This window comes from Vitis riparia, chromosome 9, assembly GCF_004353265.1.
Source record: "Vitis riparia cultivar Riparia Gloire de Montpellier isolate 1030 chromosome 9, EGFV_Vit.rip_1.0, whole genome shotgun sequence".
Lineage (NCBI taxonomy): Eukaryota > Viridiplantae > Streptophyta > Magnoliopsida > Vitales > Vitaceae > Vitis > Vitis riparia.
The window spans coordinates 2235817-2255077 of record NC_048439.1 but is presented as its reverse complement, the minus strand read 5'-3'; the positions used below and the strand labels follow the sequence as shown (position 1 = coordinate 2255077).

At 39.7% G+C, this 19261-nt stretch overlaps 1 protein-coding gene across 1 annotated transcript in view; it reads left to right on the top strand.

Annotated features, from left to right (window-relative positions):
• Positions 1-19261, top strand: part of LOC117921984 (ubiquitin carboxyl-terminal hydrolase 6) — a 29413-nt gene that overhangs the window by 196 nt on the left and 9956 nt on the right. Inside the window, exons 2-10 of the mRNA XM_034839933.1 lie at positions 1579-1724; positions 1889-1924; positions 2015-2122; positions 4038-4138; positions 4264-4390; positions 10360-10419; positions 10510-10577; positions 10700-10750; positions 13956-14064. Coding sequence (XP_034695824.1) covers positions 1579-1724; positions 1889-1924; positions 2015-2122; positions 4038-4138; positions 4264-4390; positions 10360-10419; positions 10510-10577; positions 10700-10750; positions 13956-14064 — 806 coding nt within the window. The remainder of the gene's footprint in view (positions 1-1578; positions 1725-1888; positions 1925-2014; positions 2123-4037; positions 4139-4263; positions 4391-10359; positions 10420-10509; positions 10578-10699; positions 10751-13955; positions 14065-19261) is intronic.

The following is a 19261-nucleotide window of genomic DNA, read 5'->3' as shown; positions in this document are numbered from 1 at the left end:
TTTTTGTAGTTCGTTTTTCTTTTGCTGTTTTCTTGTTCGGAAATCTTCAATTTAGGGACAATTTAAGTTGGGTTTCTTGGGTTATTTTGACTTTTTCGAGTTGGGTCAGTTTGGATTATTAATTTAGTGTATGGGGTTTTGAAATTGGATCAAAAAGCTGCATGTAATCAAACCATTGCTGAATCCCAACATGCTTCTCAATGTCAATGTTCTTAGAGTTAGTTTTCTTGCCATTTTTTGCTCGCCTATCTTCAATTCAGGGACAATTGGAGCTGGGTTTCTTGGTGTTCTTTGAATTTACGAGTTGGCTCAGTTTCAATTATCGATTCAGTGTATGGGTTTTTGGTGTTTGACTTAAAAATCACGTATGTTCAACTGTTAATTAATTCAGACACGTTCCTCAATGCCATAGTTCTCAGTTCATTTTTATTGCCTTGTTTCTCCAATCTTCATTTTAGGGACAACCAGAGTTGGGTTTCTTGACTCAACTAGAATTTTATGAGTTCTGTCATTTTTGATTACCGATTTAGTATATTGGACATCACACAATAAACAATTAGTTAATTCAAGCATCCTCAATAATGTCACTTTTCTTATAGCTTGTTTTCTTATCTTCTTTGCTCACCAATCTTCAGTTTCTGGACAACTGGAGTTGATTCTCCTATTTTGAATTCTATGGGCTGTGTTATTTTTTGAATAACAATTTACCATTTGATTTTTGGAATTTGATTCTATAATTCAAAGATTACACATTGGCTCATATGTGTGTGACAATTATATATGTCTAGTTAGGGGAAAGGTTTTTTTGTCTTCTTTGCCTAGCTTTTTTGGCATTCTGATTGTATACTTTGTGTGTACTGTTAATACCAGCTCTATTTACCTATCAAAGAAATGTTTGTGACAATTTTAATGGGTGGTTTTGTTTCTTTACATATCTTAAATTTGGTTGTATTAAGAATTTAAGTGCAGTCATGTAGAATGGTGTTTTTATGAATGATGGTTACAGACTTGGCCTGGTATTGTATGCCAGAGGCCCAACTTTGGTGATTTTAAGTTAATTTTTGAATTAGGACTCAACATGCATGTGTATTATGTTTTATTTTTCTGTTTGTTGTTTTGATAATCCTGTGAATCATATAAAATTTACAGATTTCTCGGGGCCTAGGTGGACATGGGTTGTTAGCAGTCATTGTTTTTTAATGCATTGTTTGGGATTTGTATTGTCCCTGTCTCAATATGACACTTGCGTCCATGTTCATGGGTCATAGCTGTGGGCTCATGTTTTTATATTTTAGTAGGTGCCATAATTTCAAATGCTCTTGATCTCAATTTGCATTCAACCTGTATGGTCTCTACAAAAAAATAATTGATAGTAAAATGCATCAATAAGCAACTGGTTTCATGGTTTTGTTATTTTTATCCATTGTTTCTTTAATTTCATGTAAAGGCATATCACCTAGATTGGGTTGAGGCATGGGCTAATCCTTCTTTTTATTTCCATAGTTCTTGTTTGGCATTTCATTCGTCCTATTTTTCTAGTTGCTGTTTTTGACAATTGCATTGTATTTCTCTTCACAGTGAGTGTAAAGTGGCAAAAAGAGTTCTTTCCAGCTGTGGAAATTGACACTACCCAGTCCCCATATGTTTTTAAATGCCAGTTGTTTGATCTAACAGGAGTACCGCCGGAAAGGCAGAAGATCATGGTCAAAGGTGGTTTACTTAAGGTAATTGGATAGTTCTGTATGATATGGAAAAGTAGAATTGATTCATAACTTACTTAATTGAATATAGTTTGTGAATGATAAACCTCACTGCTCAAGAGTTCTGTGGTTTGCATTTGTTAAGAGTGGCTGTTAGATTTCTTAGCTGTGTTCTTTTGATAATACAGGATGATGCAGATTGGTCAACATTAGGAGTAAAAGAGGTGAATGATCTACGGCTTATTTGCTTCTCTTTTTTCCTGTGCTTGTAGAATTTGTTGTTCAATAAGATGTACAATATTCATTTTTTCCAGGGTCAAAAATTGATGATGATGGGAACTGCAGATGAGATTGTTAAGGCCCCGGAGAAGGGCCCTGTTTTCATGGAGGATCTTCCTGAAGAAGAGCAAGTGGTAGCTGTGGTAAGATCCATGACTTTATCTTTTACTAAAACAAATTGGAGGGTTGTCTCTTCCTTCCCAAACCTTGTTTGAATTCTTGGAGGAGAATAAAATGGATCCAAAGTTGGGTTGAGTGCATAAATGGATAGACCTTAATGGCTCCGATTGTAGGGAAACAAAAGAAAAAACAATGAGCTTCTGTCTTAATGTGAATGATTACTAGATCTAAGTTAATGTTAAAAAAGCATGAGTGCTTGATGTGGGCAAGGCTTCTCCCATGAGTGTTGAGTGATTATTTAGTTTCTTTTTTGAACCCTAACTATTAGCTATCCTCCATTGTGGAGTGGAGATGAGTTTTAGAAGAAGCATTATATCGATCAAGAGAAACTTTTTCCAAAATCAGAAGAGTGATTATATTGAAAACATAAAAGATTTCTAACAATCTTGTCATATAATGAACATAAAAAATTGGATTGAAAATGAGAGGATAGAGGGTCTTTTGATGAGTCTACCTGTCTATGAGGTATCTATTCCTTTTTTATTATAATTAGAGTATCCTGTTTTGACTCTATTACACTATGTATCATTTGATAAATCAAGAAATACCATACCCATGTTTAATTGATATGCATAGTGCTCCTTGTTTCATTAGATTGATATCAATAGTATTGTTATTATTATTAGAGTGGCCCTAGGATTTGTTGGAATTGGAGAACCCCCTTTATTTTGAATTTCTTAGATGTGCGTTCTTGTAGGCAGCTTTGCCCTGTCCTTGTAGGCTAACCTTGTTTCTGTTGGGTGCTTGCTTTAGGATGTTTTGTGTATACTTCCTATATACGTCAGGTGTACTCCCTCTTTTTGGCGCTTCTTAATACATGCTTTTGTTGTCTATCAAAAAATAGAAAAAAGGTTGCGATAATGCTATGACCACCTCATGTCTAAAAGAATTCATATGATTTAAAAATTAATTAAGAAATCTTGTTTCCTTGTATTGATATTTAGCAGCATTCAATCTTGAAAAACAGTTTACAGGTTATGATTCAAGCTTGGAGGTCATTTGATATGATTTCTCAACTTCTTCCTCTGAAAAAATATGATTTTCTGAAGGCATTCTTCCCTGGGTAAATTCTGTTTGACAGAGATAGTCCATACAGGGTTTATGAAAAAAGAAAAAGAAAAAAGAAAATCATTATAATAGAGACAGTACTTTCTGCAGGTAATGTGAGTTATGTCTTCAAATATTGTGCCCTCAGAGGTTCCCATCATCAAAGTTTATGATTGAATGTAAATTTGGGCGTATTAGATGGATTTCAACCATGCCCTGAAATTCTAGCCTCCTTAAAATACAACTCAACAAAGCCTTGAATCCCAACACAAGTTACACTGTTAAGTATACAGGCTCCTGATTTATTTAGAAGTACTTTTGTAATTCTACATGTTCACCAACTAGATTGGGATGTTACTGTTAAGTCAGCCAGGACCCAGCCAAATGGCCACTATTTTTGGTTGTTCAAATTCAGATTAATGCTTTTGGCTGAGATTGCCCTCAGCCTGAACTAGGGTTAGGGTTCTACATTCTGTGTTTGGGATATGCAAACTTGATCCGGTAACCTTGTTAGCACTTGAGAATTTTTATAATGTCATATCTTTGATGTTTTGCAGGTCAAGAGTAACATTTGCTAGCCTTCCAATCCATTGTTTTTTGTCATCTATCAGTGGTTACTCATCCATTATCTTTGTTTGCACTTAACCCTTGGCATGACTGAAAACTAAAAGAAAACTGCTAGTGTTTTGTCTATTTATTTTCTGTCTGCTTAGTTTTCTTTACAGTAAGTTATGTGAATGTGGAGAGAATCACTGGCCTTTTTCTGTCACTGCATTGTTTTGCCTTGTCTTATTGTTTAAAGCTTTCAGCTAATGCTATCTCTGCTCTCAGGGTCACAGTGCTGGTTTATTTAATCTGGGAAACACCTGCTACATGAACTCTACAGTACAGTGCTTGCATTCAGTTCCAGAGTTGAAGTCAGCTTTAATCAAGTAAGTTCTCTTCTTGGTGGATATAAAATTTTGCTTCAAACAATCTTTTTTCAAGTGTAGTCTCCTCCTATTTGAGTCTAATGTCTTTCATATGACTGACATCTACTGCTCAATGTTTTGATCAGGTATCCGCATTCTGGAAGAAGCAATGATTTGGATCAGCCTTCTCATATGTTGACTTGTGCAACACGTGATTTATTTAGTGAGCTTGATAAAAATGTCAAGCCTGTGGCGCCCATGCAGTTTTGGATGGTTTGTTCTCTTGTTTCACTGTTTTATTTATAATTAATTTGCTGCACAACTCAATATTTCTCATTCATAAAACTGGTAAGTCTGTAGGAGTACAATGTTCTCAAATTTGGTATTACAAAGATGGAAGAAATTTCTGTACTGAAGGTAGAAATATCTTCACTAGTGCTCATGACAAAGGAGCTCATACATGTAAAGCTTCATGTTTAAGCACAAGGTTATCTTGTCAAGAAAAATTCTAAGATCAAGCTCAGACTTTCTAGTCAAGGGAAATGAATTCCTTTATTCTACATGACATTCAGTCATCCACATGCTGTTCAGTCCATGCCTTGCACTCTTTCAGTAGCTATAGCATAAGACCATGCCTCATTCAGCACTTCCGATTAGCCTTTTCCTGATTTAACTGTCTGCAAAGTGGAGTCTTACTATTAGAATACTTTCTCTATTAGTCATTGTTAGGGCTGTCTTGGTGATTTCGAAGTTCATCAAACTAAGCCTTCTATTAGATAATCATTTTGGGCAACGTGTCACTTAGTTTCATTTATCTCATTATTTGCTAGAGCAATGGTGTGTGTTCCTTTATGCTCCATTGCTTCCTCATATGTCCATGGCCCTGCATTCCTTGGGATCATTTAAATTAAATTTTGGTGGTTGCACTTTTTGGGAAGCCAGGGATTATTGGGTTTGGAGGAATTTTCAGGAAATAGCTTTGATGTCCTCTTATGATTTATTTTGAGTACCAGGGTTCAATCTCTACTCTTGTGGAATGTTAAATTATTTTAACCTATCAAAAAAAAAAAAAAAAAAAAAGCTTTGATGTCCTCCATTATCTCCCTAACTTTTGAAAGGGAGTGATTATTATGGTGGGGGGTTAGATAATAGTGAATTTTTTATTTTTTTATACTAGAAACAGCTATGTCATTTCTATTAAAGGGAAAAGCAAAAGGGCTAAGGCATATATATTTAACCAAAAATAAGAAGACCTCCCAACAAGAGAACCAAATGATTTGCAGAATTGAGAGAATATTAGGAAAGAAATAAAATAAAATTCAAAGAGTCACTAAAATGGCACCAGGGGGGGAAAAACTCCTACAAAAGACACTAAAACCTTTAGTATAACCTCTCTAAAGCTGTCAAAAATATTTGTGGAGCCATGGGTCAAATCTCCATGAACTTCTTTCCTGCTTGGTCATTTAACAATAGAACCTTCCTCGATTAAAGGTTGGAAAGACCCAACACTTTGACTTGTATTAGGCTCTTCATAAGAGCTATAATCTCAACCCTCAGTAGCAAAATCCTCTCATGCAGGTTTTGGGAAGGCTATTTGCACTGTACCAGTACCCTCAGTACCATGATAATCCTTAAATACTTCACCAATACCTAACTGCCCTGAGTTGGCCAAAGAGCATCCATCGAAATTTAACCTCATGGATCTCGAGGTGGTAACCGGACAAGAAATATTTCCTTAGCCATCCTCTTAGACCTTGATATCAAATTCCAATCAAACAAAAGAAGGCTCAAAGGAAACCTTGAGGGGTAGCTCAGTTGGTCCGGCCTTGGGTTTGCTCCCCAATGGTCACCAGTTCGAGTCCCCTCAGGGCCACTGGAGGTTTGCCCGGTCGTTAACTTCAAGGCCCCGTGGGATTAGTCGAGGTGCGTGTAAGCTGGCCCGGACATCCACGGTTATAAAAAAAAAAAAAAGAAGGCTCAAAGGAGCCTTAGCAAAGGCTTTATTGGCTGAAGCCCATACAAAAGAGGAGAAATAAAACAAATCCTAAATTGCTTATACTAAAATTCACATGTTCTAAAAAATTCTTGCATTTCTTTCCTACCAAATATTCAAAATTGAAGTGGGGCTAACAAAACTCCATTAAACTCTGCCTCTAGGAAGTCTTTAGAAGCCCCTAAAAGATATAAAGAACATCTCAACATTTCTTAGCAAAATTTAATTAATTAAATCTAAATAGGAAACTTGGAGGGGGAAATTCATTTAGTTAAATGGGATGTGGTTTGCATAGACAAGAACAAGGGTGGGCTAGGCTTAAGAAATAGCCATGCTGAACAGAGCCTTGCTTGGTAAGTGGATTTGGAGATTTGCTTACGAAAAAGATAATCTTTGGAAGCAAGTGATCACAACGAAGTATGGGCAAAAGGATCGTGGTTGGAGGTCAAAGAAGGCTAATGGGGCGGTTGGAGTAGGGGTTTAGAAGGAGATTTTGAAAGAATCTGATTGGTGCTGGGATAATATGGTGTTTCTAGCTGGGAAGGGCACCAAAATGAGATTTTGGAAAGATATTTGGTGCACTGATACACCGTTGTCCCATTGCTTCACTCACCTCTTTGTTATGGTTGCGCATAGGGATGCAACGATTGAGGAGATGTGGGATCAAAATTCTGGTCAAGGAGGCTGGAACCTAAACTTTTTGAGAGACTTTAATGATTGGGAGTTGGATATGGTTGAGGATTTGCTATATATCTTGAGGGGTCATAGGCTTTCTTTGGAGGAAGATTCAGTAATGTGGAGGCGAGGAAGAAATGGTCAGTTCAGGGTCAAGGAAGCTTATAGGTTGTTGGCCAATCCTAATGACACAGTTTTTCCTTCAAGGTGCATCTGGGTGAATAGGGTGCCAACTAAAGTTGCTTTTTTCGCTTGGAGGCGACGTGGGGGAAGGTGCTCACTCTGGACAGGCTCCAAATAAGAGGGGTGCAACTTCCTAATTGTTGTTTTTTGTGTGGTTGTGAAGAAGAAAATGTAAATCATATTCTTATACATTGTATAGTGGTTAGAGCTTTGTGGGATATTATTATTGGGTTAGTAGATGTTAAATGGGTCTTTCCAGAAACTGTAAAGGAGGTCTTAACTACCTGGAGGGGCCCCTTTGTGGGGAAGAGAAGGAAAAAGGTTTGGAAGTCCATACCGTTGTATATTTTTTGGATGGTTTGGAAGGAGAGGAATAAACTAGCTTTTAGGGGGTGTGTCTTGAATATCCAGAAATTAAAGAATTTTTTTATTTGTAACTTATGGAGCTGGACTAAATTGTATTTAGGCGAGAAGTCTTTCTCCCTTATAGGCTTTTTGGAGTGGGTAGCATCCACTTAAGGGGAGGTGAATCTTTTCTGGTCTTGTTGCTCTTTTTTGAGGCCTTATGTCACGGACTTAGTCGTTCACTATGCTCGTGCGGCACTTAGGCAAGTCAAGACACTTGATCTTGCTAAGTCAACCTTGTTCCCAATGCTTAGCTTGCTAGGCTAAGATGCTCACGACTCGAAAGCTTAAGAAGCTTAGTAGGCAATTCTTAGAGAATGGAAGCTCTTATTACTCAAGGAAGCCTTTACAAGTGCTTTGAAGACTCACTTACTTGATTAGGAAGTGATTTGGGTGGTGCCTTGGCCAAATGAGGGCTTCACCTATTTATAGGCACCAATGGAACTCTCTGGAACCCTGGAGGGTTCTTTACAAATCAAGAATATTCTAGAACTCCCTACGCTAATCTATGTACAACCTTATGTACAAGAAATCTCTAGAAAGCCCTGGACTCCTCTCATGCCTTCCACCATAGTGTAGAGATGTGTGGATTTCTCTAGACATCTCTAGAACCTTCCATACTCTTCCCATTAATGGTTTAGTGTAGATGGCTCCAGGAGTCTCCAGAAGCTTCCTGGGCTCTATATAAGCCCATGGGGAGGCTCATTTGAAGCATCCTGTGACACTTAGCCGCCTTGTATACTCCCTGTATGCTTTGTGGCTTTTAGCCTATTTTTAATGCATATCTTGTTGACTTATCAAAAAAAAAAAAAATCTAAATAGCTTGTGCTAGAAACCTAATGCAAGTGCACAATGTAAAAAAATATGATCCATTAATTTTCCACTTCTATTACACATAAACACATCATTCCAGGTTGAGGCCTTTATAAGGCCTCCTCACTTGAAGCAAATGATTCATAATAACCTTCTTTTTATCCACAAGCCAGAAAATGCCTTAAGATTATGAGGGGCTTTAGATTTCTAAATGGAGTTAGTGGAAAGAAAATGAATGGAATTGGAGCTAGAAAGGGATTTAAAAAATGAACAACTATGAATAAGCCCAAAGGTTTAAGGCCAAACCCTTACATTAGGAAAGCTAGGTGGTAGATATACTTGAATTAGGAACAAGTTAGAAGAGCTAGCTGCTCAAATTCCTGGTTGAAATGGTTCCAAGTTCCAATCAAAAATAAAGTTCCAAGAAGGTGATAAGAGGATGGAAATAAAGCGTTAAAAATCCCCTTGAAGAGATTTGGGTATTGAATAAAAAAGGGTAGGTCTCCATATTACATCTCTTTCTAAAATTAAAATTTTGTACCATCACCCATTATTCACTAACAAACGCTTAAAATAGAAGAAATTAGAGAAACATTGAAAAACAGCTTCCTAAGGGCAACAATGCTATCGCCTGACAATAATGTTGACATCCTACCCATCTACATGTGACCTGTGGATACTCAAAATGATCTTGTGCCGTAGAACATCACCCTCCCTAGGAAACCTCCATAGCTACTTTAAGAGAGCTCTATTCCTTAGAGATATTCTACCTACACCAAATCCTCTTTCCTTTTTTGGTCAGACACTTGCTCCTAACCAACAAGGTGATCTCTCTTCCTTTCTCCAACTCTTGACCAAAGAAAATCCCTTTGCATTCTTTTAATCCTAGATTCCTACCTCCAAGGAATAAATATGCTTTCTTGCATTCATCAAGGCAATGTGAAATCCTCTCTACTACTAGTTCCCAAAAAACAGACATTTCTTGGTTGGCCCCCCCCCCCCCCCCCAAGACCCACCCACCCACCCGCCTTAAAAGCAATAGGAGATGGGCCAATGGAAGACTCTACAATCTAAGAGGGATGTTAAAGCAAGAACCTGGTTCTGATGAGTATTTGTGCCTAAGAAAGTAGTCTTGGATATATTTGTCTTTAGCCCTGAAATGCACTCAAACGCCATCAAGATTATCCTAAGATTTGCAAATCATCTTGCTTGCATTTGAGGAAAAAAATGATGTCATCTATGAACTATAAATGTGACACCTTCTCTCTACCATTCCCCACCACCAAGAAGCTGTCTAGGATATCATATTTCATTGCTTTTAACATTAATCTACTCAAAAACATCAGCCACAATGGTAAAAAGAAAGGTGAAAGCAGATCAACCTATCTTAAGCCTCGACATGCCTTAACCCATCTCTTAATGCACCTGTTTATTAGCAAAACCAAACTGACTGATGATAAGCACAAAAACCCAAGACCTCCATCTTGGCTGAAAGACCTTCCTTTCTAAAGCATACAATAGAAAATCTCACTCTACATGATCAACAAGCTTTTTCAATATTATTCTTAAGACAACCCCTTTTCCTGAGCATTGCTTCTTATCTACAATTTCAATGGCAACTAAGATCATATTAAAAAATTTTCATCCTTCAACAAAAGCTCCCTAAGAAAAAATGAATGGTGTCATGTAAGATTCCATGTTTGCTGAAGTTTGGGCTCCTTGATATCTTTGTGGTATCGCCTTCCACACTGTTAATACTTTCCTTTTAGAAACTTTAAACCACTCTTACTCTTGAGCTAAAGAGGGAAAACAAAGGATTTGGGTTTATCACTACTATATTAACAGAAGAATAGAGGATTTGGGTTTGTCACTACTATATCAAATGAAGAATAGGTATTTTGGCATTTGGATGAGTTTTATGCTTCGCAATTTGAGATGGGGTTTACTTTCTTGGCTGCATTCTGCATCAAATGCAGTACCTGATTCGTTTCAGTGAATTTTTACAGTGCATCCTTTCCATACTGAGCTCTTTGTATTTAGTTTTGTATATTCCTTTCCTTGAATTTGTGTGGAAAGGACATTGTTTCCAATGTAGTGCTAATCTCTTTTCCTAATATAATTTCAGTTATTGTTAAGAAAGACTGCTTGTTGACTTGCTCCTTTATGTTTGCAGGTATTGCGTAAAAAATATCCTCAATTTGGCCAGCTGCATAATGGTGTCTTCATGCAACAGGTTTTCAATTCTTTTGTCACCCAGTCATAGCAGTGTAACTGCTTTAGATCTGTTAGTAAATTAATTCATACATTTTAAAACTTATGACAGGATGCTGAGGAATGTTGGACACAACTTTTATACACTCTTTCTCAGTCACTTAGATCACCTGGTTCCAGGTAGTTTGCTTTTTGTTGGTAGGGTGTAAAACAATGCATGTGATTTTCAAAATTGTTAGCCTGCTCTTTTTGTCATCATATCTAGGTTAATGCTAATCATACTCTGTAATGTTCACTTGCAGTGAAAATCTCGATACTGTGAAGGAACTTTTTGGTGTTGAACTTGTTAGCAGGTATATATTTACAATTACTTATATTTTTGATAAGTAAACACAGAATATATTATCAGGAGGCAAAAGAGCTACAAAGCATACATGGAGTATACGAGGCGACTAAGGCCTCCCAACCAAAAAAGAACAAAACACACCAACTCCTAAGTGGAGGCTAACCACTCCAAGAAACCTATAAGGGAGAGCGGCTCTTCTCCAATGTACAATTTAGCCCAACCCCATACATTACACACAAAAGAAGTTTTTAACTTCTGGACTGCTAACATCCTCCCCCCCCTAAAAACTAGTCTATTCCTCTCCTTCCAAATCGTCCAAAAAATGTATAGCGGGATGAACTTCTACAGTTTTTTCCTTCTTTTTTTTCCCACAAAAGAGCCTTTCCAGCTAGATAAAACCTCCTTTATAGATTCTGGAAAGGCCCACTGAACACCAAACAACCTAAGAATGATATCCCACAATACTCTGACAACTGTACAATGAATCAAGATATGATTAATTGTTTCCTCTTCGCAACCACACAAGAAAAAACAGTTAGGGAACTGCCACCCTCTTCTTTGAAGCCTATCAAGAGTAAGAACCTTCCCCCAAGCGGCTTCCCATGTGAAAAAAGCAATTTTGGTTGGAACTCTATCCACCCATATATTGTTATTCGGGAACTCGGCGACAATGGGGCTTGCCAACACGCTGTACGCTTTCTTGATTCTAAACAACCCATCTCTTCCTTCCTTCCAAATCACCGAGTCTTCCTCCAACATAACCCTATGCTCCCTCAACACATCCAGCAAGTTGCCCACCGTATCCAACTCCCAATCATTAAAGTCCCTTGGAAACCTTAAATTCCACCCATCTTGGCTAGAATTCTGGTCCCACATTTCCTCCACCGTGGCATTCCTTTGGGCAGCCATGGCAAAGAGATTCGGGAAGCTTTGGGACAGCACATAATTCCCGCACCAAGGATTTGTCCAAAATCTGATTTTGTTGCCTTTTCCCACCTTGAACGCCATATTTTCCCAACACCAATCAAATTCCTTCAAAATCTCCTTCCAAACCCCTACTCCAAACACCCCATTTGCCTTCCTTGTCCTCGATCCAAAGTCTTCTTGCCCATACTTTGCCTCAAGCACCTTCTTCCAAAGATCCTTCTTAGCACAAGCAAACCTCCAAATCCATTTGCCTAGCAAGGCTTTGTTCAAATGAGCAAGATTCCTTAGTCCCAACCCTCCCTTTTCTTTATCCACACACACCACCTCCCAATTGACTAAGTGGGCTTTTTTTTCCCCATTGCCCCCTCCCCACAAAAAGTCTCTTTGTAACTTTTCTAACCTCCTTGCCACTGATTTTGGCATGTGGAACAAGGACATTTGATACAAGGGCATGCTGGCCATCGTGCTCTTTATAAGAGTGATTTTCCCACCTTTGGAAATATATTGGCGTTTCCAAAGGGCAAATCTCCTCCTCACCTTCTCCTCCACCCCATCCCACACGGAAGTGGCCTTATTAGGCGCCCCTAAAGGCAGCCCCAAGTAGACGGCAGGCAGCTGTCCCACCCTACATCCTATTTCAATAGCCATCTCGTTCACCTCTTCCACCTCCCCTACCGAAATAACCTCACTTTTGTCCAAATTGATCTTTAACCCTGAAGCCGCTTCAAACCAAAAAAGTATCCAGCTCAAATGCGTTAAGTACTCTTTCTTTGCCTCACAAAAAACTACTGTGTCATCCACAAAAAGTAAATGAGATATATTGACAGCCTGCCCTCTACCTCGCCAAATGCTACACCCAAAGATAAAACTCCCTTCAACAGCCCTCGTGATTAGCACACTTAGCACTTCCATTCCCATGACGAACAAGTAAGGGGAAAGAGGGTCCCCTTGACGCAACCCCTTAGAGCTTGAGAAAAATCCAGCTGGCGCACCGTTCACCATATTTACAATTACTTATATTCATCAAGCATAAAAATAATTAGTAATATAAGGTATATAGTAAGTTCCTTAACCAGATTTTCATCTGTCACTTTTCTCAATGCTTATCAAGTGAACAAATTGTGAGTGCTTGCATTAGTGTCAAATCAACCTAGCCTTCTAATTGCACCAGTTGATCACCTTGTATGGTTTTGCACCTCAGACTCACTACACATACAAATACACCACACCACACACATGTTCATTAATATTTACTGACATAGCTCAGGTTCATGTGCTGCACTGCACACTATCGCTTTATGTGTATTTGCCTACAATAAATATCTTCTGTTCTTGGTGAAGGCCATTCATTTGATTGTTCTTTTTATTGCCTCAACTTCTGATCCAAATTATCTAGGGAAGAGAACCAATCTATTTTGTTTCAAATATTATTTATAGGCAATTTCTATGTCTTTCCTACCAATTTTATACATAGTAAATAATTTTTTGTTGCTTACATGAGCGCATTTGATGACTTACAAACTTGAATGTACAGTTAGAACTGTATTAGAAGTCTCAAATTAGACCTCTCTAGCATCTTACCCTGCTCAAACCAAGTTATGCTCATTGGCAGGTCAACAAACTTTTCACATTGGGTGTTAAAAAAAAGGAAGCGCTAAAAATATTATTAATTTTTTTTCTTTTCCTTTTATTCTGCTATTACATGGAAATGAACTGGTACTTGAACCAGGCTTTAAGTGAAGAGACATGAACTTGGATATTTACAATTTGTTAATAAAATGTTGACAGCTTCTATAACTATCTGATCAAGCACTCAATGGTTGTTATTGAGTTATTTAGATTTCGAATATCTATGTTTTGTTGTGTTTCCAACAACTATCGATAATTTGGTATATTCTTCTAGGAAACATGCCAGCTTGTTTTACAGGACAGGCTCATATAGAAAACCCAGAAGGAAAGTCATTATAATAATCATTACAATCGTTAAGAGTGAAATGGGGCTGTTTGTTGTCTTAGGAAATTTAACAAGTAAAGCAATGTACTCGATTAAAGTGCATTTGCTGGAAGTGAATATTTAAAGATCTGGCTAGGGTTTATGGATTCCTCAATTAAAGAGAACTCAAATCATTGTTTATCATTTATGTTCATTAGTATAGGCTGTGTGGCCTCTTTCTGGTTCATGGTTTGTTGGGTTGTCTGTTCTTCTATTTTGACATATCCTAAAGGATGAGAGTCTCTTATACATTATGCTTTTCTGGTTATTTTCTTTTGTTGGTTTTGTTTAGGATGCATTGCGAAGAAAGTGGTGAAGAGAGCTCAGAGACTGAATCAGTTTATTCACTTAAATGCCACATATCACACGAGGTGAACCATTTGCATGAAGGACTAAAACACGTAAGTGTTTTCACAGAACTAATAGGAAGCTATCAGTCTTAGAAAATCTCATTCCTTTAGTTTTCTTATAATACTTTATTAGCATACATGCAATACCTTTTTTTTGTCCTCTGCTATAGCCTATCATGATGGGCATTGCTTAACTAGTTCTTCCTGGTTACGATGAATATCTGAACTTGAGTTGTTTGCTGTGTCTTAACTAGTTCTTGCTCCTTTTCAGAAGCATTATGAGGAACTGTCCAAGTGTGATATTTAAATTCTGTTTGCAATTGGAATTAACTTCACAAACAATTTTGAGAAAAGGATTTGTGGGAAAACTAATTAGTAGAGAGGTCCAATTCTAGGAGTTGTAAAGGAGGACATGTAAACGTCTTTGATTATTTCTTGAGTCTGATTGATCTACCATCTGCGTCTAATCTCTTGATCTTAACATTTTTGTTGTGCTCCTTGAAAGAAATATTTCATGTTTGGAAATACAGATAATCAGCTTGCCATCTCAACGTAAGTTTAGGGATTTATTCTTGGTGTTGATAGATTTCTTCTGAGGGCATGTTCATGTTCAACTTACATGGGCAATTATTTGAGATGCACATTCACACTGCAGTCTAAGTCCCAGCTGCTCACCCCATCACAGTTCCTAACCTGGAAACTGTACCTCAAGTTGATGTTTCTGCTTGCAGAGTCGCGGACAAGGATAATTGGTAGATTTGAATGGAATTGAAATTAGAACAGGGAGTTCAAATCAACATTGTTTTCATATTCTTAGTAACTTTCAAATGTTCCTGAGGACTCAGCTTGCTCTGAAATGTCATGGTCTAACAACATATCAATGCCTGTTCTCCAATGTAAAGCACAGTTAACTTGGAGAAATTATCAGCTTCTCATAGATTATTATCTTCAACTCCAACACAAAGACGCAAAAACTTGATATGACGAAGCCATTGTCCCTTTCAAAGAAACCATTAATTAACTTTACCACCTTTATCTATAGGTTAAAAATATTGGTCCATAGAGAGTGATTGATATGACAGGGACGCTAAGTTTCCTTTTCAGAGTGCTTTTGAAACTTTTGGAAGATTCTTGGAGATTTTTTGACCTTTTGAAACATAAAATCATATATATAAACTGATCTAGAGAAGTCTTATGGTTGATGCAATCCTGAAATGAAGGGAGGAGGCAGATGTTGGTTTGCAGTGGATTCAAAATCTTTTGAAATCTCTGTAGAGGTGAGTGGGGAGAGATGTAGGGGAATCATTGTGGAAAGGAGTAGAGGCTTTACTTCGTGGGTCAGGTTTGGAAGTCTCAGCTTGTGCTGCTTGCTGGAAGGGGTGGAGGCTTGCTGTAGGGGTGTTGTTGTGCAGGGTCTGGTCAAAAGGTGGGAAGATGGAGGAAGGAGGTTTAAGTTGGAAAGTAGAGCTAATGAGGCAGGTAGGTTTTTATTGTGTTCCGTGGTAGACCTGGAATCAAAGAGATATTGCTTAGTGTTTCCAGAAGGGAAAGGAATTCTGGGAGGATGGTTCTGTTGGCTGAAAAGCTTCGCTCCCTGGGGTTATGTCTCGGGTTGAGTCTAGGGAAATGCTGGTTCCTATGGGACAGGGAATACAGTAGGGGAATCTGAAGATAAAGCCCCAAAATCCTATGTCGATGTGGTGAATTCAAGAGAGAAAAAGGTAGGGGAAACACTATGGTTACAGTTGGGAGAGAAAGACATCTCAAGTGAGAGGAAGTTAATGGACCGATGTCTGGTCGGCAGATGGGGACTTACTCCACTGTTGGATTCAGATATGTATGCTCTTGAAAGTTGGGGGAGAACCTGTTGGAATATTAAAGGAGGACTGAAGTTTGCAAGGATAGGGGCCCTCTCTTGCTGATCGAGTTTGAGAATAAAGATGAGGCAGACAAGGTGCTTTTAAGAGGGAACAGATGGTTCAAGGAATCGACTCTGCATTTAGACAGGTGGGACCCAAAAGTGGGGTGTTCTCAAAATGGCGAAAGAGCCGAGAATGCTTGGGTAAGAGTCATGGGATTGCCGTTGCATCTTTGGAGTCGGGAAGCCCTTAGAAAGATAGGGGACTGTTGCGGGGGGTTCGTTGAAGTGGATGTAAACACTGCAAATCGTAAGGAACTAAGGTGGGCCAGAATTTTAGTGAGATATGCAGGTGTAGATTGGCCGAGTACCATGCAAGTAGTAGTGGGATCTTTTTGTTACGCTCTCCAGCTATGGTGGGAGGTGAAACCAGGCTTGTCGGAAGTGATCCCGGCCATTAGAAAAGAAAAGGGCAAGGAGCGGGAGGTTAGGGATGACGGAGAAGGAGAGACACGCGCTGGATTCAAAAGGGTGGGAGAAAAGGCGTATGGGGAACCTGCAAAAGTGGCTGAGCAGTACAAAACAGACGAAGGAAGCTGCAGCACGAAAGTTCAGTCTTCTGGTACTGTGCCGAGAGCAGTATCAGAGGCTGACGGGTCAATAGGAGACCGATTTTCAGCTGGGGAGAGGAGTTTGTCTTCTGGGCCTGGAGAATATATGCCAGTGGGCCGGCAAGGTGAATCGGGCTGGGTAAGTGAGCCCGCTGAGGAGGGCCAAGGATTAAAAAATCAGAGATAATGGGCCGGCCCAATTTGAAGCTTTTTAAAGGCCACGTGGGGGAGGTAAGACCCTTTTGGAGATTGCAAAAGGGGTTAGGGTTCCCGATGGGCGTCGCAGTGGTGGCGGAGAGCAGGAGGGGGATTTGTTTGGGTTTAAGCTAGGATCGTCTCATTCGGCCGCCAATTCCTCAGAAATCACTGACGAGGCGTTATTGGAGGAGGCCTCCAGGTATTCCGTTCAAACATTTTCTCCTCTCTCATCTCTGGGGAAACGGGATATCTCTCTCTCTTCTACTCCTTCTGGGTGGGACGGGAAAGGTGTAGTCATGGCTAGGAATTCCGTCCGGGGAATAGCTTCAGATGACGAAGGGGGAGTAGTTATGGACCCGCTACGGATGATTTTGGCGGACGGAAGGGAGGCTGAGGTTTCGGAAATGGTGGGCAGAGAGGCTGGGAATACTGAGGAGTCATCAGTAGGGGCTTTGGGAAGAGTCTCCCATGAGGACAAGGAGGAGAGGGGTAAAGAGGGGGAGTGGTGTTGGCAGTCTAGTAGTCTGGCTAATTTTAGCCGCTATCTAGGAATGCCGACGGAGGGATTTGAAGGGGAAATATTGTTCTTGCTCAAGAGAATGAAAGAGAGGAAGATTCAAAAAGGTAAGTTGGATGGCACAAAGAGGAGAAAATTAGAGACATCAAAATTCGAAAGAGAATTGAGAAAATTGGAGTGGACTGTGAACTATATTGGAGGTGGAGGAGGAGGTGAAGGAGGGGGAAGCACAAGTAGGTCTAAATGAAGCTCAGAATGCTCACCTGGAATGTAAGAGGGGCTAATAATTGTGACAAAAGGAAGGTGATCAAAGCCTTGATTAGGAAAAATAGGGTGGACTTGGTCTGCCTACAGGAAACCAAGATTCAGGAAATGTCCACGGGCATTGTTCGGAGCTTAGGAGTGGGTAGGTTCATTGAATGGGGAGCTATAGATTCAAGGGGTGCAGCCGGAGGAATAGTGGTGATATGGGACAACAGGTTGCTGGAATTGACTGACATGCAAAAAGGATTGTTCTCCATTTCGTGCACTTTTAAGAGTTGTGAGGATGGTTTTATATGGATGTTTACAGGGGTTTATGGGCCAACTTTAAGGAGGGAGAGGGAGAGTTTTTGGGAAGAGCTGGGGGCCATTAAGGGGCTCTGGAATGGACCGTGGTGCATTGCCGGGGACTTTAATGCCATACTGAGACCGGAAGAGAGCAACAGAGGAGGGAGATTGAACTCAATTATGAGAAGGTTCGCAGAAGTGAAAGAAGAGCTGGAGTTAAAGGACCTGCCCATGGTGGGGGGCCCTTTTACATGGACTGGAGGAGCGGGCAATCAGTCTTGTTCAAGGTTGGACCGATTTCTGGTTAATGAGGAGTGGGATAGCCATTTTGGAGATGCGAGGCAGTTTCTTCTTCCAAGACCCGTGTCAGATCACTTCCCGATTCTTATGGATGGTGGGGGCATGAGAAGAGGCCCTATACCGTTTAGATTCGAGAATATGTGGTTGAAAGCAGAAGGTGTAAAGGATCTATTGAAGCAATGGTGGGAGGAAGGCAGATTCAGTGGATCTGCAAGTTTCATCTTGGCTGAAAATTAAAATTTATGAAGGCTAAGCTGAAGGAATGGAACAGAAACAGTTTTGGAAGGGTTGAATATAGAAAGAATACGGCATTGGAGCAGATGGAGTATTGGGATGAAAAGGAGAAAACCAGCAGGCTGTCTTTGGAAGAGCTGGAAGCCAGAAACGAAGCGAAAGAAGAGTATAAAAAATGGGTATTACTTGAAGAAATCACGTGGAGGCAAAAATCCAGGGAAGTGTGGCTGAAAGAGGGAGATAGAAATACCGGTTTTTTCCACAAAATGGCAAACGCACATAGGAGGAGGAATAATGTGGACAGAATTAAGATCAACGGAGTGTGGCTCACGGAGGAAAATGATATTAGGGAAGGGGTCGCCAATGCTTTTAAGATGTTGTTGTCTAACCCGGGGGATTGGAGACCTTCTGTTTCTGGGCTGCAGTTTGAGATGTTAGAGCCTTTGGACGTCAGTGCATTGGAGTCTCCTTTTATGGAAGAGGAGGTGTTTGACGCCCTAGTGGGATGTGATGGGGATAAAGCCCCGGGGCCAGATGGATTCTCTATGGCATTTTGGCTTTTTGCGTGGGATTTCGTGAAGGCTGATGTGATGAACTTCTTTAAGGAGTTTCACGAAAATGGCAAGTTCGTTAAAAGCCTCAATGCGACATTTATGGTCTTAATCCCTAAAAAGCAGGGGCTGAAGATTTAGGGGATTATAGGCCTATAAGTCTGGTGGGAAGCTTGTATAAGTGGCTGGCCAAGGTATTAGCCAATAGGCTAAAAAAAGTGGTTGGAAAGGTGGTCTCCAAAGCTCAAGGGGCGTTTGTGGAAGGTAGACAAATCCTAGATGCAGTGTTGATAGCCAATGAAGCCATTGATTCGACCCTGAAGAATAATGAGAGCGGTATCTTGTGCAAATTGGACATAGAGAAGGCGTATGATAAAGTGGACTGGAATTTTATTCTCACAATCATGAAGAAAATGGGTTTTGGGGAGAA